Genomic DNA, 23,569 nt, shown 5'->3' with positions numbered 1-23,569 from the left:
TGCGCTGACCTGAGCTGTACTGAGCTGGGCTGTGCTGAGCTGTGCTGCATTATGCTGCGCTATGCTGACCTGAGCTGTGCTGAGCAGGGCTGTGCTGACCTGAGCTGTGCTGACCTGAGCTGTGCTGAGCTGGGCTGCGCTGAGCTGCACTAAATTGTGCTGAGCATCCCTGGCCCAGCTAGTAGCACTGACAGAGCTCCCATCACGTGACACACTCACTCAGTTCCTGCCTTTCTCTATTGGTCAGAGTTAAGAGAGTTCTAAAGTGTTCTGCAGCTGCTAATGTAGGGACCGTAATCTATGGGATCTTTAAAGGTACACAGTACCATCTACAGGGGGCCCCTAACCTTGGGGGCCCTAGGCACGTGCCTAGTGTGCCTAATGGGTAATCCGGCACTGGGGAGTAGCGGGTGTGTGTGGGAGTGTGCGGGAGCGATAGGTGTGTGTGGGAGTGTGTTGGATCAGCAGGAGTGTGTGGGAGCAGCGAGAGTGTGTGGGAGTGTGCGGGAGCAGCAGCTGTCTGTGGGTGTGTTTGGGAGCAGCAGGTGTGGGTGGGAGTTTGTGTGAGTGTGCGGGAACAGTGGGTGTGTGTGGGAGTATTCGGGAGCAGCAGGTGTGTGTGGGAGTGTGGAAGAAGCAGGTGTGGTGTGTGTGTAGGAGCAGCATGTGTGTGTATGGGAGTGTTCGGGAGCAGTGGGTGTGTGTGGGAACAGCAGGTGTGTGTGGGAGCAGCGGTTGTGTGTATGGGAGCGCGGGAGCAGTGGGAGTGTGTGGGAGAAGTGGGTGTGTGTCAGAGCAATGAGTGTGTGTGGGAGTGAGCGGGAGTGTGTGGGAGCAGCGAGTGCTTATGGGAGTGTGTGGGAGCAGCGCGTCGTGTATGGGCGTGTGTGGGAGCAGTGCGTGCATTTATGGGAGTGTGGGAGCAGCGTGTGTATGTGGGAGTGTTTGGGAGCAGCGGGTTTGTGTGGGTGTGTGTGGGAGCAGCGCGTGTGTGTATGGGAGTGTGTGGGAGCAGCACGTGTATGTGGGATTCTGTTGGGAGCAGTGGGTGTGTGAGAGCAGCAGGTGTTCGTATGGGAGTGTGTGGGAGCAGCGCGTGCGTGTATGGGAGTGTGTGGGAGCAGCACGTGCGTGTATGGGAGTGTGGGAGCAGCACGTGTGTGTATGGGAGTGTGTGGGAGCAGCGCGTGCGTGTATGGGAGTGTGTGGGAGCAGCACGTGTGTGTATGGGAGTGTGTGAGAGCAGCGCATGTATGTGGGAGTGTTTGGGAGCAGCGGGTGTGTGTATGGGAGTGTGTGAGAGCAGCACGTGTGTGTATGGGAGAGTGTGAGAGCAGCACGTGTGTGTATGGGAGTGTGTGAGAGCAGTGCATGCGTGTATGGGAGTGTGTGAGAGCAGCACGTGTGTGTATGGGAGTGTGTGAGAGCAGCGCGTGCATTTATGGGAGTGTGTGGGAGCAGCGCGTGTATGTGGGAGTGTGTGGGAGCAGCGCGTGCGTGTATGGGCGTGTGTGGGAGCAGTGCGTGCATTTATGGGAGTGTGGGAGCAGCGTGTGTATGTGGGAGTGTTTGGGAGCAGCGGGTTTGTGTGGGTGTGTGTGGGAGCAGCGCGTGTGTGTATGGGAGTGTGTGAGAGCAGCGCGTGTGTGTGGGAGTGTGTGGGAGCAGCGCGTGTATGTGGGAGTGTGTGGGAGCAGCGGGTGTGTGTGGGAGCAGCGCGTGTATGGGAGTGTGGGAGCAGCGCGTGTATGTGGGAGTGTGTGGGAGCAGCGCGTGTATGGGAGTGTGTGGGAGCAGCGCGTGTATGGGAGTGTGGGAGCAGCGCATGTATGTGGGAGTGTGTGGGAGCAGCGCATGTATGGGAGTGTGGGAGCAGCGCGTGTATGTGGGAATGTGTGGGAGCAGCGCGTGTATGTGGGAGTGTGTGGGAGCAGCGCGTGTATGTGGGAGTGTGTGGGACCAGCGCGTGTATGTGGGAATGTGTGGGAGCAGCGCGTGTATGTGGGAGTGTGTGGGAGCAGCGCGTGTATGTGGGAGTGTGTGGGAGCAGCGCGTGCGTGTATGGGCGTGTGTGGGAGCAGTGCGTGCATTTATGGGAGTGTGGGAGCAGCGTGTGTATGTGGGAGTGTGTGGGAGCAGCACGTGTATGTGGGATTCTGTTGGGAGCAGTGGGTGTGTGAGAGCAGCAGGTGTTCGTATGGGAGTGTGTGGGAGCAGCACGTGTGTGTATGGGAGTGTGTGAGAGCAGCGCATGTATGTGGGAGTGTTTGGGAGCAGCGGGTGTGTGTATGGGAGTGTGTGGGAGCAGCACGTGTGTGTATGGGAGTGTGTGAGAGCAGCGCATGTATGTGGGAGTGTTTGGGAGCAGCAGGTGTGTGTATGGGAGAGTGTGAGAGCAGCACGTGTGTGTATGGGAGTGTGTGGGAGCAGCGTGTGCGTGTATGGGAGTGTGTGAGAGCAGCGTGTGCGTGTATGGGAGTGTGTGGGAGCAGCAGGTGTGTGTATGGGAGTGTGTGAGAGCAGCGCGTGCATTTATGGGAGTGTGGGAGTAGCGCGTGTATGTGGGAGTGTGTGGGAGCAGCGGGTGTGTGTGGGAGCAGCAGGTGTGTGTATGGGAGTGTTTGGGAGCAGCGCGTGTATGTGGGAGTGTGTGGGAGCAGCGCGTGTATGTGGGAGTGTGTGGGAGCAGCGCGTGTATGTGGGAGTGTGTGGGAGCAGCGCGTGTATGTGGGAGTGTGTGGGAGCAGCGCGTGTATGTGGGAGTGTGTGGGAGCAGCGCGTGTATGTGGGAGTGTGTGGGAGCAGCGCGTGTATGTGGGTGTGTGTGGGAGCAGCGCGTGTATGTGGGAGTGTGTGGGAGCAGCGCGTGCGTGTATGGGCGTGTGTGGGAGCAGTGCGTGCATTTATGGGAGTGTGGGAGCAGCGTGTGTATGTGGGAGTGTTTGGGAGCAGCGGGTTTGTGTGGGTGTGTGTGGGAGCAGCGCGTGTGTGTGTATGGGAGTGTGTGAGAGCAGCGCGTGTATGTGGGAGTGTGTGGGAGCAGCGCGTGTATGTGGGAGTGTGAAAGCAGCGCCTGTGTGTATGGGAGAGTGTGAGAGCAGCGTGTGCGTTTATGGGAGTGTGTGGGAGCAGCGCGTGTGTGTGGGAGTGTGTGGGAGCAGCGGGTGTGTGAGAGCAGCACCTGTGTGTATGGGAGTGGGTGGGAGCAGCGCGTGTATGTGGGAGTGTGTGGGAGCAGCGGGTGTTTGTGGGAGTGTGTGGGAGCAGCGGGTGTGTGAGAGCAGCACCTGTGTGTATGGGAGTGGGTGGGAGCAGCGCGTGTATGTGGGAGTGTGTGGGAGCAGCGCGTGTGTGAGAGCAGCACCTGTGTATATGGGAGTGTGTGGGAGCAGCGTGTGTGTGTGTATGGGAGTGTTTGGGAGCAGCGCGTGCGTGTGTGGGAGTGTGTGGGAGCAGCACGTGTGTGTATGGGAGTGTGTGGGAGCAGCGTGTGTATGTGGGAGTGTGTGAGAGCAGCACGTGTATGTGGGAGTGTGGGAGCAGCGCGTGTGTGTATGGGAGTGTGTGGAAGCAGCGTGTGCGTTTATGGGAGTGTGTGGGAGCAGCGTGTGCGTTTATGGGAGTGTGTGGGAGCAGCGGGTGTTTGTGGGAGTGTGTGGGAGCAGCGGGTGTTTGTGGGAGTGTGGAAGCAGTGGGTGTGTTAGAGCAGCACCTGTGTGTATGGGAGTGTGTGGGAGCAGCGCGTGTGTGTGTATGGGAGTGTGTGAGAGCAGCGCGTGCATTTATGGGAGTGTGTGGGAGTGTTTGGGAGCAGCGGGTGCGTTTATGGGAGTGTGTGGGAGCAGCGGGTGTTTGTGGGAGTGTGTGGGAGCAGCGGGTGTTTGTGGGAGTGTGGAAGCAGTGGGTGTGTTAGAGCAGCACCTGTGTGTATGGGAGTGTGTGGGAGCAGCGCGTGTGTGTATGGGAGTGTGTGAGAGCAGCGCGTGCATTTATGGGAGTGTGTGGGAGTGTTTGGGAGCAGCGGGTGTGTGTGGAAGCAGCAGGTGTGTGTATGGGAGTGTGTGGGAGCAGCGCGTGTGTGTATGGGAGTGTGTGAGAGCAGCGCGTGCATTTATGGGAGTGTGTGGGAGTGTTTGGGAGCAGCGGGTGTGTGTGGAAGCAGCAGGTGTGTGTATGGGAGTGTGTGGGAGCAGCGCGTGTGTGTATGGGAGTGTGTGAGAGCAGCGCGTGCGTGTATGGGAGTGTGTGGAAGCAGCACGTGTGTGTATGGGAGTGTGTGGAAGCAGCGTGTGCGTTTATGGGAGTGTGTGGGAGCAGCGCGTGTATGTGGGAGTGTGTGGGAGCAGCGGGTGTTTGTGGGAGTGTGTGGGAGCAGCGGGTGTGTGTGTGTGAGCTGTGCCTCTGTTTATGGGAGTGTGTGGGAGTGTTTGGGAGCAGCGGGTGTGTGTGGAAGCAGCAGGTTTGTGTATGGGAGTGTGTGCGAGCAGCGCGTGTGTGTATGGGAGTGTGTGAGAGCAGCGTGTGCGTTTATGGGAGTTTGTGGAAGCAGCACGTGTGTGTATGGGAGTGTGTGGGACAGCAGGTGTTTGTGGGAGTGTGTGGGAGCAGCGGGTGTGTGTGTGAGCAGTGCCTGTGTTTATGGGAGTGTGTGGGAGCAGCACGTTTGTGTGTGTGGGAGCAGCGCGTGTGTGTGGGAGCAGCGCGTGTGTGTATGGGTGTGTGTGCAAGTCACCGACCAGGAGACGGAATTGTTCTAGCACCTCACTTTCTCTGAAATATGCTTCTCTCCGATACTTTTGCTGTAACCCAAATATATATTTTTGACCTACAGTTTATAAAGTGAACGTTGGTCATTACGTTGGTCATTACGTTGGTCATTACGTTGGTCATTACGTTGGTCATTACGTTGGTCATTACATGACCAACGTCACACTTATTTCTATTTTTGTTTTGCTCTATCTAGGACCCAGTACTTTTTTCTGGAACATTAAGAATGAACCTGGATCCTTTTGATAAATACTCAGAAGATGATATCTGGAAGGTCCTTGAGTTATCTCATTTGAAGAAGTTTGTCACCAGTCAATCTTCTAAACTGGACTATGAATGTTCTGAAGGAGGAGAAAATCTAAGGTATAGTGTTTGCATTTATCATTATTAAGCATCCAGGTTATGTACCAAAATATACATATATAATCATGAAAACAACACATTCTTTATTTACATATGCAAGGATTTGGAAACTTATCTCCCCAAAAATGAATAATAAAATGAATCTTATTGACCAGAAATATATCACACAACCGTGGATGAGATTATTATAATATATTGGACACAATGAACAAGAAGGAAGAATTTTGGTAATATGTAGTTACAGATGTAGCAGACATTATTGCCCCAGCTAACGTTTAGGAGATCGTGCATGCATTACCATTGTTTTCAATAGCGATACGACCAAACTTATGTTAAATATTGTGCCAGCGTTAACCCTAACCCTAACCCTAACCCTTTCACATTTACAGGAACAATCACGTCTGCTACATCTGTACATAGTTACATAGAAGATGAAGTTGAAAAAATTAAAACATCAAGTTAACTTATATTAATCGGCAAAGATACTTCTCCTATATTTATATTTTAACGTTTTAGTTACATTTATCCAGAAAAGCATTAAAAAAAAACAGGGAAATATTTGGCAATGATGTCACATGAGGGGGAAAATAATTCCTTCCTGACTCAGTAATCAGATTTCTCCTATTTTTCTCCCTGAAAGGTCTGCTTTAAAACTTTCAAGAATCGCAGTTTCAGTCTCATAGCTGCTAAAATTAGTGATTCTTTAGGATACTTTTTGGTATGGTTATTCAGCAAATAAAAATACCACTTGTGAGCACATTCACGTCTCAAACAGGTCTGCAACCTGCCTTTCCCCATTATCTCTTAGTATAAACTGCTTCCACTGCAGCCTGGGATTCTGGAAAATGACATGCAATTAAGCACACACTGTCACCTTTTGCTTCAAATCCACTTTAATATGGACCCTTATAAGCTTATGCCTGCCGCAATACACAGCTTTTCAGCATAGCCCGGGATACAGAAGTGCAGAGCCAGTAAACCTGCCCACAGACAGCGGTTTCCACCTTTTGGGTCTCAGTGTGAGGGCTGGTTATACTGGCTTTGCAATGTGAGGCTGGGGTAGGTTTCACCACACTTTATATAAGTTATGGTGGGTAAGGTTATGACATTACGTCATTGCAATTTACAACTGAGGCTACATAGCAGAGTAGCCTTGACAGCTGCTACAAATCTATATTGCTGATACCCCTTCCCTTTTCAATTGTTTTAATGCTAAAATAGTCTTATTCAATGGTCTATACGCCTCAGTTTAGAGAACTTGATGGTTGTGTCTTAGTACAAATTAAGTTATCCAATTTGTGTTGTGGTTTGATCTACAAGACCCAGACAAATTTGCTTTGAATAAATTGATATAACTATCTAGATAAGACTTTACAACTGACCAAATTTAGTGGAGGATTTCAGGATATATGACATTTTCAGGATGCTTAACCTTATAATGTAACTAGGGGATACTATAAATATAATTTTATTTTTGTATTAGTTGCCTAGCCTGTTTTATATCACCTGAAAAAAACACAACAAAATGGCAAGATAAACCCGTTTACAATACTTTTTGTAATGTATTTTGTGTTTAGTGTTGGCCAAAGACAACTTATCTGTCTGGCAAGAGCACTCCTACGCAAAACTCGGATTTTAATATTGGATGAAGCTACAGCAGCTATTGACCTTGAAACTGATGACCTTATACAAATGACAATAAGAACTGAATTTGAAGACTGCACAGTGTTAACAATTGCACATAGATTGAACACTATCATGGATTACACCAGGTAAACTTCTTGGGCCAGTACTCGTTATATTATAATAGGAACATTTTTTATTATTATTATTAATATTATTATAATAAGAGGACACAAACAGATTCTGATCTATTCTACATGTGTTATATTCTGAGTTACCTAAAAAGTATTGTCGAGCTTAAGAGAACCCATGGATACATTTGAAAATGCCTAAAATAGACATCAAATCCAATATGCCAGCACGTAAGAAAACAAATATACTGTTTTGACACATTTCTGCCCATGGGAAGTGCTTGAGGCGGATGCAAAGTGACAACTAAAGTGTCATCTTTTTTTGGAAGCACAAAACTTTGCACCCTTTTCACTATGACAAAACTGTACTCATTAACAGGAATTCGCCGGGTGTAACTTTGTTTATATACAGTGTAGTGCACTAAGGCCTATTAGCTATTGTACTTAAACACATATAAAGTGTGCTGAACGTATTCATTATATATACAATCATTTGTTAACACTTTAATAACCCGCACACAGTTTGTATATGTGGAGTAACGCAGATTGAAGCAGAGAAAAGGTAGTAAATGTCTATACCAGGGCTCTGCAAAGTCTCAAAGAAGAAGCCTTTTTATAAAAAATGTATTTCTCCAAAATATTCCGAGAGCCGCAACAGATGCACGAATATTACACCCCCATAAACGCATACATACAGTACACACACTAATAAGTATATACTGTATAAGCATAAACATACAACGAAATATGTAGGGGAATAAAAAAAAAACCTATAGGACCCCCCCAAATACACGCTACCCCCCAATACACAAAAACTACCCCCCCAAATACACATACACTCCCCCCCAAATACTCTACACACACACACACACATATATATATATATATATATATAGTACGTTACCATCCAGCAGGGCAGCAGAACAGCAAAGAGAGGCAGCACTCAGAGATAAGCATGCAAACAATTTTATTTAAACAGACACAAAAATCCAACGTTTTGATCCCACAGAGGGATCTTCTTCGTGGTGGTGGTGGTGGTGGTGGTGGTGGTGGTGTGTGTATATACTTACATTGGGCCTCTTTCCTTCACTGTCCTGTCGGTGGCTGCGGGGGGAGGGGTCTGGCCAGCGCTGGTTAGGCCTCTTGTTGCCGCCAGGCCGACGTCTCCCCAGCTGCTTGCCTGCCTCTCTCCTGTATTGTCCCACGCCGGGCTCTGTGACGCCAGCTTGCGCCAGAGTTTATGACTCTCACTTCCCGAGTGTACTGACATGAGAGCCCGGCGTGGGACAGTTCAGGAGAGAGGCAGGCAAGCAGCTGGGGAGACGTCGGCCTGGCGGCAACAAGAGGCCTGACCACTAAATTTAGTTCAAATTAATTTAACAAAAAAAATCATATATGCTGGAAAGTCCAAATATATTTAAGATACTACAATCATCTTGTTGTCTCTTTTTTAAATTTATTTACAGGGTTCTTGTTCTAGACAAAGGACAAATAGCAGAATTTGATACTCCAACCAACCTTATAGCCGCAAAGGGCATTTTCTATGGAATGGCAAAGGATGCTGGATTAGCGTAAATCACCAAATATTTAAATGAATGTTGTTTTTTTACTATTCAATACTGTACATAAAATTTGCAAAAATTAGTTTATTTTTTACACATATCCATATTCTCACTGTAATCATATGATATGGCTTTAAACTATTTTTGTAAATGATGCTTTTGTCTGTATTTTAAGCAGTACCAGTTAATGAATATAGTTACAGTTAACGTGCATGTTTATACAGAAGCATATGTTTGCAGATCTGTTCAGCAGAAACCAACTCCAGCCAAATAAATGAAATTCATTTTTCTTAATTGCATTTGTGTTATTCGCTTCGCTACTTAAATCTCTAATGAAAAAAAAAATCTTTCGCCTTTTTGATTAATTTTTGTACACACTAAGGGGAGAATGTAATATTGCAAGGAAAAGTTTTCGGCACGGTTGCATTAAATGTCGTTTCTTATATCTACCTGATACAGGTAGATTTTTGCCAAAAAGTAAAATGCTAAACATGTAGTAGAAGGAGAATTTGATACATATTATATTATGATATATAGAGGTAACGAGAACATATAGATTTTATGCTACATACTTAAATGTCCATTAGTAGTCGTGAAATTGATGTATAAATAAAAATTACTTTATTCCAAGCAATGTAAGATAAATGTGACAATATCAACTTTATAAAAACAATTAAAAATGAGGGGTGTCTACTCAGGGGGATAATTTAATTGCTACTCTGGTGCATGAATTCTCTAATAGAAAAGATCTATCTGTTCTCATTACCTCTATGTTTAATGTTCTATGTCCTAGCTAGCACCGCCCTAGAACTATATTTCCATCATTTATTTCAGCAGAACTATCTACTGCTTGTATATTCTATTATAATATACTACTACACAGGACTGCCTTTATTATAATATACTACTACACAGGACTGCCTCTATTATAATATACTACTACTACACAGGACTGCCTTTATTATAATATACTACTACATAGGACTGCCTCTATTATAATATACTACTACACGGGACTGCCTTTATTATAATATACTACTACACGGGACTGCCTCTATTATAATATACTACTACTACACGGGACTGCCTTTATTATAATATACTACTACACAGGACTGCCTCTATTATAATATACTACTACACAGGACTGCCTCTATTATAATATACTACTACACGGGACTGCCTCTATTATAATATACTACTACTACACGGGACTGCCTTTATTATAATATACTACTACACGGGACTGCCTCTATTATAATATACTACTACACGGGACTGCCTCTATTATAATATACTACTACACGGGACTGCCTCTATTATAATATACTACTACACGGGACTGCCTTTATTATAATATACTACTACACGGGACTGCCTCTATTATAATATACTACTACACGGGACTGCCTTTATTATAATATACTACTACACAGGACTGCCTCTATTATAATATACTACTACTACATGGGACTGCCTCTATTATAATATACTACTACTACACGGGACTGCCTCTATTATAATATACTACTACACGGGACTGCCTCTATTATAATATACTACTACTACACGGGACTGCCTTTATTATAATATACTACTACACAGGACTGCCTCTATTATAATATACTACTACACAGGACTGCCTCTATTATAATATACTACTACACGGGACTGCCTCTATTATAATATACTACTACTACACGGGACTGCCTTTATTATAATATACTACTACACGGGACTGCCTCTATTATAATATACTACTACACGGGACTGCCTCTATTATAATATACTACTACACGGGACTGCCTCTTTTATAATATACTACTACACGGGACTGCCTTTATTATAATATACTACTACACGGGACTGCCTCTATTATAATATACTACTACACGGGACTGCCTTTATTATAATATACTACTACACAGGACTGCCTTTATTATAATATACTACTACACGGGACTGCCTCTATTATAATATACTACTACACGGGACTGCCTCTATTATAATATACTACTACACGGGACTGCCTTTATTATAATATACTACTACTACACGGATTGCCTTTATTATAATATACTACTACACGGGACTGCCTCTATTATAATATACTACTACTACACGGACTGCCTCTATTATAATATACTACTACTACACGGACTGCCTCTATTATAATATACTACTACTACACGGACTGCCTCTATTATAATATACTACTACTACACGGACTGCCTCTATTATAATATACTACTACACGGGACTGCCTCTATTATAATATACTACTACTACACGGACTGCCTCTATTATAATATACTACTACACGGGACTGCCTCTATTATAATATACTACTACTACACAGGACTGCCTTTATTATAATATACTACTACACGGGACTGCCTTTATTATAATATACTACTACACGGGACTGCCTCTATTATAATATACTACTACACGGGACTGCCTCTATTATAATATACTACTACTACACAGGACTGCCTTTATTATAATATACTACTACACGGGACTGCCTCTATTATAATATACTACTACACGGGACTGCCTCTATTATAATATACTACTACTACACAGGACTGCCTTTATTATAATATACTACTACACGGGACTGCCTCTATTATAATATACTACTACACGGGACTGCCTCTATTATAATATACTACTACACGGGACTGCCTCTATTATAATATACTACTACACGGGACTGCCTCTATTATAATATACTACTACTACACGGGACTGCCTCTATTATAATATACTACTACACGGGACTGCCTCTATTATAATATACTACTACTACACGGGACTGCCTCTATTATAATATACTACTACTACACGGGACTGCCTCTATTATAATATACTACTACACAGGACTGCCTTTATTATAATATACTACTACACAGGACTGCCTTTATTATAATATACTACTACACGGGACTGCCTCTATTATAATATACTACTACACGGGACTGCCTCTATTATAATATACTACTACTACATGGACTGCCTCTATTATAATATACTACTACTACACAGGACTGCCTTTATTATAATATACTACTACACGGGACTGCCTCTATTATAATATACTACTACACGGGACTGCCTCTATTATAATATACTACTACACGGGACTGCCTTTATTATAATATATTACTACATGGGACTGCCTCTATTATAATATACTACTACTACACAGGACTGCCTCTATTATAATATACTACTACACGGGACTGCCTCTATTATAATATACTACTACTACACGGACTGCCTCTATTATAATATACTACTACACGGGACTGCCTCTATTATAATATACTACTACTACACAGGACTGCCTCTATTATAATATACTACTACACGGGACTGCCTCTATTATAATATACTACTACACGGGACTGCCTCTATTATAATATACTACTACTACACGGGACTGCCTTTATTATAATATACTACTACACGGGACTGCCTCTATTATAATATACTACTACACGGGACTGCCTCTATTATAATATACTACTACACGGGACTGCCTTTATTATAATATACTACTACACGGGACTGCCTCTATTATAATATACTACTACACGGGACTGCCTCTATTATAATATACTACTACTACACGGACTGCCTCTATTATAATATACTACTACTACACAGGACTGCCTTTATTATAATATACTACTACACGGGACTGCCTCTATTATAATATACTACTACACGGGACTGCCTCTATTATAATATACTACTACACGGGACTGCCTTTATTATAATATATTACTACATGGGACTGCCTCTATTATAATATACTACTACTACACAGGACTGCCTCTATTATAATATACTACTACACGGGACTGCCTTTATTATAATATATTACTACATGGGACTGCCTCTATTATAATATACTACTACTACACAGGACTGCCTCTATTATAATATACTACTACACGGGACTGCCTCTATTATAATATACTACTACTACACGGACTGCCTCTATTATAATATACTACTACACGGGACTGCCTCTATTATAATATACTACTACTACACAGGACTGCCTCTATTATAATATACTACTACACGGGACTGCCTCTATTATAATATACTACTACACGGGACTGCCTCTATTATAATATACTACTACTACACGGGACTGCCTTTATTATAATATACTACTACACGGGACTGCCTCTATTATAATATACTACTACACGGGACTGCCTCTATTATAATATACTACTACACGGGACTGCCTCTATTATAATATACTACTACACGGGACTGCCTCTATTATAATATACTACTACACGGGACTGCCTCTATTATAATATACTACTACTACACGGGACTGCCTCTATTATAATATACTACTACTACACGGGACTGCCTCTATTATAATATACTACTACTACACGGGACTGCTTCTATTATAATATACTACTACTACACGGGACTGCCTCTATTATAATATACTACTACTACACGGGACTGCCTCTATTATAATATACTACTACACAGGACTGCCTTTATTATAATATACTACTACACGGGACTGCCTCTATTATAATATACTACTACACGGGACTGCCTCTATTATAATATACTACTACTACACGGGACTGCCTCTATTATAATATACTACTACTACACGGGACTGCCTCTATTATAATATACTACTACACGGGACTGCCTCTATTATAATATACTACTACTACAAGGGACTGCCTCTATTAAAATATACTACTACTACACGGGACTGCCTCTATTATAATATACTACTACTACACGGGACTGCCTCTATTATAATATACTACTACTACACGGGACTGCTTCTATTATAATATACTACTACTACACGGGACTGCCTCTATTATAATATACTACTACTACACAGGACTGCCTCTATTATAATATACTACTACACAGGACTGCCTTTATTATAATATACTACTACACGGGACTGCCTCTATTATAATATACTACTACACGGGACTGCCTCTATTATAATATACTACTACTACACGGGACTGCCTCTATTATAATATACTACTACTACACGGGACTGCCTCTATTATAATATACTACTACACGGGACTGCCTCTATTATAATATACTACTACTACACGGGACTGCTTCTATTATAATATACTACTACTACACGGGACTGCCTCTATTATAATATACTACTACTACACGGGACTGGCTCTATTATAATATACTACTACACGGGACTGCCTCTATTATAATATACTACTACTACATGGGACTGCTTCTATTATAATATACTACTACTACACGGGACTGCCTCTATTATAATATACTACTACACGGGACTGCCTCTATTATAATATACTACTACTACACGGGACTGCCTCTATTATAATATTCTACTACACAGGACTGCCTTTATTATAATATACTACTACTACACGGGACTGCCTCTATTATAATATACAACTACACGGGACTGTCTCTATTATAATATACTACTACACAGGACTGCCTCTATTATAATATACTACTACTACATGGGCCTGCCTCTATTTTAATATACTACTACACAGGACTGCCTCTATTATAATATACTACTACTACATGGGCCTGCCTCTATTTTAATATACTACTACACAGGACTGCCTCTATCATAATATACTACTACTACATGGGCCTGCCTCTATTTTAATATACTACTACACAGGACTGCCTCTATCATAATATACTACTACTACATGGGCCTGCCTCTATTTTAATATACTACTACACAGGACTGCCTCTATTATAATATACTACTACTACATGGGCCTGCCTCTATTTTAATATACTACTACACAGGACTGCCTCTACTATAATATACTACTACACAGGACTGCCTTCATTATAATATACTACTACACACAACTGCCTCTATTATAATATTTTACTACACAAAACTGCCTCTATTATAATATACTACTACTACACGGGACTGCCTCTATTATAATATACTACTACACAGGACTGCCTTTATTATAATATACTACTACTACACGGGACTGCCTCTATTATAATATTCTACTACACAGGACTGCCTTTATTATAATATACTACTACTACACGGGACTGCCTCTATTATAATATACTACAACACGGGACTGTCTCTATTATAATATATTACTACACGGGTCTGCCTCTATTATAATATACTACTACACGGGACTGCCTCTATTATAATATACTACTATACAGGACTGCCTCTATTATAATATATTACTACACAGGACTGCCTCTATTATAATATACTACTACTACATGGGCCTGCCTCTATTTTAATATACTACTACACAGGACTGCCTCTATTGTAATATACTACTACACAGGACTGCCTCTATTATAATATACTACTACACAGGACTGCCTCTATTATAATATACTACTACACACAACTGCCTCTATTATAATATATTACTACACGGGACTGCCTCTATTATAATATACTACTACACAGGACTGCCTCTATTATAATATACTACTACACACAACTGCCTCTATTATAATATATTACTACATGGGACTGCCTTTATTATAATATACTACTACTACACAGGACTGCCTCTATTATAATATACTGCTTCTACACAAGAATGCCTCTATTATAATATACTACACGGGTCTGCCTCTATTATAATATACTACTTCTACACAGGACTGCCACTATTATAATATACTACTACACAGGACTGCCACTATTATAATATACTACTACTACACAGGACTGCCTTTATTATAATATACTACTACTACACATGACTGCCTTTATTATAATATACTACTACTACACAGGACTGCCTTTATTATAATATACTACTACACAGGACTGCCTCTATTATAATATACTACTACTACACAGGACTGCCTCTATTTTAATATACTACTACTACACAGGACTGCCTCTATTATAATATACTACTACTACACAGGACTGCCTCTATTATAATATACTACTACTACACAGGACTGCCTTTATTATAATATACTACTACTACACAGGACTGCCTCTATTATAATATACTACTACTACACAGAACTGCCTTTATTATAATATACTACTACTACACAGGACTGCCTTTATTATAATATACTACTACTACACAGGACTGCCTTTATTATAATATACTACTACTACACAGGACTGCCTCTATTATAATATACTACTACTACACAGGACTGCCTTTATTATAATATACTACTACTACACAGGACTGCCTCTATTATAATATACTACTACTACACAGGACTGCCTTTATTATAATATACTACTACTACACAGGACTGCCTTTATTATAATATACTACTACTACATGGGACTGCTTCTATTATAATATACTACTACTACACGGGACTGCCTCTATTATAATATACTACTACACGGGACTGCCTCTATTATAATATACTACTACTACACGGGACTGCTTCTATTATAATATACTACTACTACACGGGACTGCCTCTATTATAATATACTACTACACGGGACTGCTTCTATTATAATATACTACTACTACACGGGACTGCCTCTATTATAATATTCTACTACACAGGACTGCCTTTATTATAATATACTACTACTACACGGGACTGCCTCTATTATAATATACAACTACACGGGACTGTCTCTATTATAATATACTACTACACAGGACTGCCTCTATTATAATATACTACTACTACATGGGCCTGCCTCTATTTTAATATACTACTACACAGGACTGCCTCTATTATAATATACTACTACTACATGGGCCTGCCTCTATTTTAATATACTACTACACAGGACTGCCTCTATCATAATATACTACTACTACATGGGCCTGCCTCTATTTTAATATACTACTACACAGGACTGCCTCTACTATAATATACTACTACACAGGACTGCCTTCATTATAATATACTACTACACACAACTGCCTCTATTATAATATATTACTACACAAAACTGCCTCTATTATAATATACTACTACTACACGGGACTGCCTCTATTATAATATACTACTACACAGGACTGCCTTTATTATAATATACTACTACTACACGGGACTGCCTCTATTATAATATACTACTACACAGGACTGCCTCTATTATAATATACTACTACACACAACTGCCTCTATTATAATATATTACTACATGGGACTGCCTTTATTATAATATACTACTACTACACAGGACTGCCTCTATTATAATATACTGCTTCTACACAAGAATGCCTCTATTATAATATACTACACGGGTCTGCCTCTATTATAATATACTACTTCTACACAGGACTGCCACTATTATAATATACTACTACACAGGACTGCCACTATTATAATATACTACTACTACACAGGACTGCCTTTATTATAATATACTACTACTACACATGACTGCCTTTATTATAATATACTACTACTACACAGGACTGCCTTTATTATAATATACTACTACACAGGACTGCCTCTATTATAATATACTACTACTACACAGGACTGCCTCTATTTTAATATACTACTACTACACAGGACTGCCTCTATTATAATATACTACTACTACACAGGACTGCCTCTATTATAATATACTACTACTACACAGGACTGCCTTTATTATAATATACTACTACTACACAGGACTGCCTCTATTATAATATACTACTACTACACAGAACTGCCTTTATTATAATATACTACTACTACACAGGACTGCCTTTATTATAATATACTACTACTACACAGGACTGCCTTTATTATAATATACTACTACTACACAGGACTGCCTCTATTATAATATACTACTACTACACAGGACTGCCTTTATTATAATATACTACTACTACACAGGACTGCCTCTATTATAATATACTACTACTACACAGGACTGCCTTTATTATAATATACTACTACTACACAGGACTGCCTTTATTATAATATACTACTACTATACAGGACTGCCTCTATTATAATATACTACTACTACACAGGACTGCCTCTATTATAATATACTACTACTATACAGGACTGCCTCTATTATAATATACTACTACTACACAGGACTGCCTCTATTATAATATACTACTACTACACAGGACTGCCTTTATTATAATATACTACTACTACACAGGACTGCCTCTATTATAATATACTACTACTACACAGAACTGCCTTTATTATAATATACTATTACTACACAGGACTGCCTTTATTATAATATACTACTACTACACAGGACTGCCTTTATTATAATATACTACTACTACACAGGACTGCCTCTATTATAATATACTACTACTACACAGGACTGCCTTTATTATAATATACTACTACTACACAGGACTGCATTTATTATAATATACTACTACTACACAGGACTGCCTTTATTATAATATACTACTACTACACAGGACTGCCTCTATTATAATATACTACTACTACACAGGACTGCCTCTATTATAATATACTACTACTACACAGGACTGCCTCTATTATAATACAGGCGCTCTTTCCGTCCTTGTAGAACCGGTCTGTGCAGTGTATTTCAGCAACATGGAGTCCCTCCACACTATAGGGATATACTGACTCCACTCGGCGATGCTACGGCGAGTATTGATGACGTCAGAGAACTCTCAACATACAGTACTGCCACTCACATGAACGGAGGGTCCCAGCAGCACAATAGTATAAGTGCAAGGGGTAACGCAGTCTTGGTATAGGAAATGTGGAACAAATAATGATGTACACAGCGAATTGCCTCACTTCCAACTAGTTTCGCTAGCGTTAGCCAACTTCATCAGGGAATGGTATTGAAACACTTGGAGGCAAAATATATATCCCTCAGACCCCTGTGATAGGGCCAGAGAAAAAAACCTTGGACCAATCACATCAATATAAACACAGCTGATTATAATATAGCAGCTGTACCTTTACATAAAAATGAGTTTATACAATCAATTTAAAATCAACATCACATGATACTAATAGTTTATTACATAAAAAATGAATTATATAGGGTGTAGGGACATAAATCGATTACCGGTAATAAAAAATGAATCTGAAAATATATAAGAAAACACATGTTAATATGTAAAAAATAAAGATAAAAGAACAGTTAGTAGAAGATCAAAAACAATTGATACTTGATCTATATCAAATGACAATAAATAGACAGAGATTATCTAGTAACCATATATTGTGTGACAAAAAACTAAGATCAAAAAATGACAGAAGGATATAAATGGGAGAAAAAATAGCTAAATAAATTAAGGCTAAAAAAAAGTTTAGATGAACTAAGTTCACTGGACCCTTGGAGATTAATCTATTAAATTGAATCAAATTGATTCAAATTTAACAAATAAATAATTCAGAATTCAATGTGGACACAATGAGGAGAATAGAATAGGCAATTGCCATGAAAGGTAACACCCATAATAATAATAAAAGACATTAATAGAGAGACCAAACATCAATCTCCTCATTAAGACCAAGGGGAGTAAGAGTCTGCATCTTATATATCCACATACTCTCTTGTTTGGACAGGGATTTACCCCTATCACCCCCTCTGCTTCCAGGAGGTACAACTTGGATACCTATATAATGTAACTGAGATGGATTACTGTTGTGTTTAATTTTAAAATGCCTGGAGACACTATGTTTTTCAAAACCATGTCAATTGTTCCTGGCATGTTCAAGGATTCTGGTTTTCAAGCATCTCTCTGTGCGGCCAACATATTGATGGCCGCACGGGCATTGCAAGAGATAAACCACGTGGGTAGTTTTGCATGAAATAAAATCTTTAACCGTGTAAATTTCTTTTGTAGTATTAGAACAAAAAGATTTTGTTTCCGGGTTAAGCATAACGCAGGCCATACATTTACTGCAACTGAAGTTACCAATAGGTTTCTTCGGCATCCAGGAAACTCCAACAGTTGTATTTAGTGTGGGTCCTTGTAACAGGGGAGTTATCCCTGTTCAGGTAATGTGCCTCTAATCCAGCAGTGTGGTGGTTAACTGCTGGTAGTCAATTAACAAACACCACCTGCCTGATTAGATTGCTTAGAAAAGCCTGTCTTTTGAGACAGGAAGTGAGACTCCTTAGCTCACACCTGAGCTGAACTTGGAGACAAACAGTCTTGAGCCCTGCCAGAAGAAACAGCAGAGCTGATTTCAAGACACAGGGGAAACTTCTAAACCTGAATGCTAACACACCCTGAGGAAAAGGGAGCTGAACCAGGGACAGAGAAGATTTCCCCTCCAAACCACAAGGAACAGATAAGACTTTCATTTATGAGACTTCTTATATCTGCTTATTTCATGCTATATGTTTTGGGGCTGGGAGACATGCTTATCTAAGGGAGTTGTGAACTGCATAGTATTTCACTAGAAATACTCCCAAGTGAATAGAAGCTTTGTTTACCCCTTGTTTGGACGGTTTCCTGATGTTAAGGAAACAGGCGCAATAAAAGGATTATTTAATTTCACTATAATCAGTATCCCTTGCATACCTCTGTGAGCGTCCGCCTACAGTCCTATATCACTGGGAGCCAGTTGGTTTTTTTAAGTTTTTTGCTTTGCGGTAAATGAAACTTGGTCTCTTTTCCAACAATGGGCCCAAAACAGGGTCATTGCATAAAATGTTCCATTTCTTATTCACTATTTTTTGTATATTATTACTCACAGAATTGAAGTTGGTAATAAATCGAACTTTAATAGTTCCACCCTTACCTTCCTCAATGGAATTAACCTTAGTTCTAACTTTCTGTAATAAAAGTGAATCCCCAGTGCCCACGCGCAACAGCGCATTTTAACAGGTCAGGAATCGCCCCAGCTACATCAGTGTGACATCATGGCACTCGAGCGTGAGCGCACGCGCAATTCGTCTGGACACAGCCTTAGATTCTACACCAGGTGGGGAAGACCAAGTTTACGTTTTCCTTTCTTAGCTAAGCATGGTTTCAATTTGCTAGTATTATATACAATAATACATGAGTATAGTTTTTTTTATTAAAATGAAAAGAACAGCTTTATAACTAAAACCTATGACTGGTATATGAAGGAACCAGTCCTAAGTCCAGTGCATCAAAAAACTTGTAATCCACAACCATATATGTGTATAACAGGGTTGTTAGGTGAAGAGAAATATACAGGAACCCTAAAGCAATGAATGGTATTGATCCAAAAGCTGCAACTGTGGTGCCCATATGTGTGCAGATAAATAGGGCAGTATGTGACCTGCAAATGGGGGGGAGGGGGAGAAGTAGAGGTACAGATGTGGGAGAACTCACAGGTAAAGTGTGCTCTCCGGCATCAACCCCACTAAAATTAACCCCGAGGGTCCCACCGCATATGGCAATATCTCACTAGCACACTGCATAAAACAGTGTGTAGTTAAACACTTACAAGCATGAAGATCCCGGTGTGCGCGTTCTTCCTGCCGGCAAGCGCAGACAAACAATATCCAAAGAATGGCGATGAAAAGCAAATTGAAAAAAAGGCTGGAAGTGAGTATTGAGATAAAATAATTTATAGTGCTCTTAGGCAACACATATCCAGGGAAAAGTCATCTGACGCGTTTCACACCTGTTAGGTCCTTTATCATAGAGACTCTTTGAAAGAGAGGGAGCGGCTCAGTGAGTAAAGACACTGACTGACACTGAGATTGCTTCAGGGGAGCCTGGTTCAATTCCCGGTGTCGGCTCCTTGTGACCTTGGGCAAGTCACTTTATCTCCCTGTGCCTCAGGCACCAAAAACATAGATTGTAAGCTCTACGGGGCAGGGACCTGTGCCTGCAAAATGTCTCTGTAAAGCGCTGCGTACAATTAGCAGTGCTATACAAGAACATGCTATTATTATAAATCGTTTAAAACATATAACTAGTTTAATGCATGTTATAAGTTGGAGCGGTTTGTTGCTTATACAGATATCGCCGGACTAACAGTCCCCGCTGCCATTGTAGCCACTGAATCACGACTGTGGCATCCCCCTTTTCAGAAGGTTCTATTCGGAAGAACGGACCCCCTGCAGGCAGCTGCCATTTTTACTGTAAGCAAAGAAGCACCATTTTTCCTTTTATGACGTCGCTCTGTGTACAGCAAATCTGGCTACATTTGTCTGTGGTGGACTTCTGCCCATAATAATGGTTATGGTTCTGTTTGAGTAACCAGTATCAGAGCTTAATCAGCATTAATTGCCATTCAAGTAAAGGACAGTCAACATCCATTGAGCTCCCATACCCATTATTAGAGCTTTGTGACTCCATCTTAGAATGGTTGTTTTGAAGTGGGTTTTCTATAACTACCCTACACTGGAGTTACAGCATATGATGATGTTATTGGGTTCAGTAAAGCACCCTACTAGTAAGGATGATGCACTGAAGAAGAAGAAGAAAATCCAGGGTGGCTGTGGTGGAGGGGGGCTCGCCCCAGAGGTCTGAATATGGAACGTAGGCCCTGCAGAAAGTCATGCCCAACTTCCTGTGCTGATAGTCTGAGTGGGCCCCCCTTCCATGTCGGGCCACTCCACCGGTAGGGTGCAGGGGGATTGGAGGAGTCAGAGTAAGAAGGGAGGTTGAGAGAGATGGGGGGGGTGGGGAATTAGAGAAAGAAGCGAGAGAAGAGAAAAAGAATGAGAGCGGGGGATAGAGAGAGTGCAGGGGTAGGCACGGGATACTGACTGAATTTCCCATGGCAGTTTGTGAGTTTCAGGCATGCTGTGATGTTAGGTACCGGATTGCAGTGTTCTCGAAGTCAGGGCCTACAGGTAAAAAAGCCCCCTGTTTCCCACAAATGATTTAGGGTAATGTAACTTGGAGAGAAAAGATCGCCTATATTTTTCAGATCTGCGCTAAATTGTCTTGAAAAAGAGACCACATTTTCCCTGGTTTACAAACATATCACGAACATCTCGGCCAGGGAGCAATGCTGTCATTAACTGGAGTCAATAAGGACATTTGTTCTCTTTAATCAAGATAAATATAACCTGAGTTTTTCACGCAATTTGGAATTTAGGAAAAAGTTGAATCTGATGGACATAGGTATATTACAACATTATGTTACACCTCGTATGTCCACGGGTAAATACAATCAAACAAAGGACCTCTTCCAAGTTATTTTATTCAAACAATTAGATTCCAAGAAGATAGAACATTTGATACATCATTCACCACAAAATGTAACAAGATAAGGAAAGAATCAAATGATGTTCCTTATCTTCTGACCAAACGTGCTCTAACCTTAATACATATATATATATATATATGGCCTTTAACAGTGTTTTGATTAATTATTTTAATGTTTTTTGCATATTTATTATATGTCACTATTTTAGTTTTATTATTTAATTGCATTTAATAATATATATATATATATATATATATATATATATATATATGTTTACAGATGAGTAATTATATACTCTCACTGTCTAACAGTTAATTGTTCTTTTAATGCCTATTACACATATCAAAAACAAAATTAAAAACCGGGCGCTTCTTAAACTATAGTGAATAATGCTTAATCTATATAATATAGGTGACAATGATGTATAATTTGCAATTAGTATCACAAAATGTGATAAGTGACCTCCACCAATACAAAGTGAATAATAATAGTGATGTAAAATACAAAATGAAAAAGCAGCTCTACACCCTTTATGCGGACTGTCCAGGTCCAGGTAGATCTTGTGTAGGTTTCCAATTGAGCGGAGCGCTGTGTAACTCGTGAACATGAAAGAAAAAAATATATAATGGTGCAGATAGTACAACAATAGTGATCTAAAAAATATATAGTCTCTGCAATGGTTGTACTCACAAATGACAATGTCAAAAAAGACGTATCAGAGACCCTTCTCTCTCTGATAGGAGCCCTTTAATGGATGCCCCCTCAAAGTGGTTTCTTGATAGAAATTCAGGAAGCTTGTGATATATAGATGGTCAAATTTTCTCCCAAGGATGTATAAAAAGAAAAGAGAGAACGCACAATAGTATAGTACGGTCTAAAATTGTATTAGCAGCAATGAAAATATGTATGATACACTCACATTTCAAATTTGATATATGTTCGAGGGAGAGGACAGCTGTAGTTGGAGAGTGCCGG

The 23,569-nt window shown here is 40.9% G+C and overlaps 1 protein-coding gene across 4 annotated transcripts in view; it reads left to right on the top strand.

Annotated features, from left to right (window-relative positions):
• ABCC3 (ATP binding cassette subfamily C member 3) overlaps positions 1 to 8,740 on the top strand; it is a 108,209-nt gene extending 99,469 nt beyond the window's left edge. For all 4 annotated transcript variants that reach the window (XM_075579587.1, XM_075579586.1, XM_075579588.1 and 1 more), the window contains 3 exons: positions 4,964 to 5,130; positions 6,708 to 6,902; positions 8,351 to 8,740. In XM_075579587.1, the coding sequence (XP_075435702.1) occupies positions 4,964 to 5,130; positions 6,708 to 6,902; positions 8,351 to 8,459 (471 nt within the window). In that variant the 3' untranslated portion in view covers positions 8,460 to 8,740. The remainder of the gene's footprint in view (positions 1 to 4,963; positions 5,131 to 6,707; positions 6,903 to 8,350) is intronic.
• Positions 8,741 to 23,569: the final 14,829 nt, after the last annotated feature.

Source organism: Ascaphus truei, chromosome 22 (assembly GCF_040206685.1).
Source record: "Ascaphus truei isolate aAscTru1 chromosome 22, aAscTru1.hap1, whole genome shotgun sequence".
Taxonomy (NCBI): domain Eukaryota; kingdom Metazoa; phylum Chordata; class Amphibia; order Anura; family Ascaphidae; genus Ascaphus; species Ascaphus truei.
The sequence above is the reverse complement of the archived record's forward strand: the minus strand, read 5'-3'. Positions and strand labels throughout refer to the sequence as shown.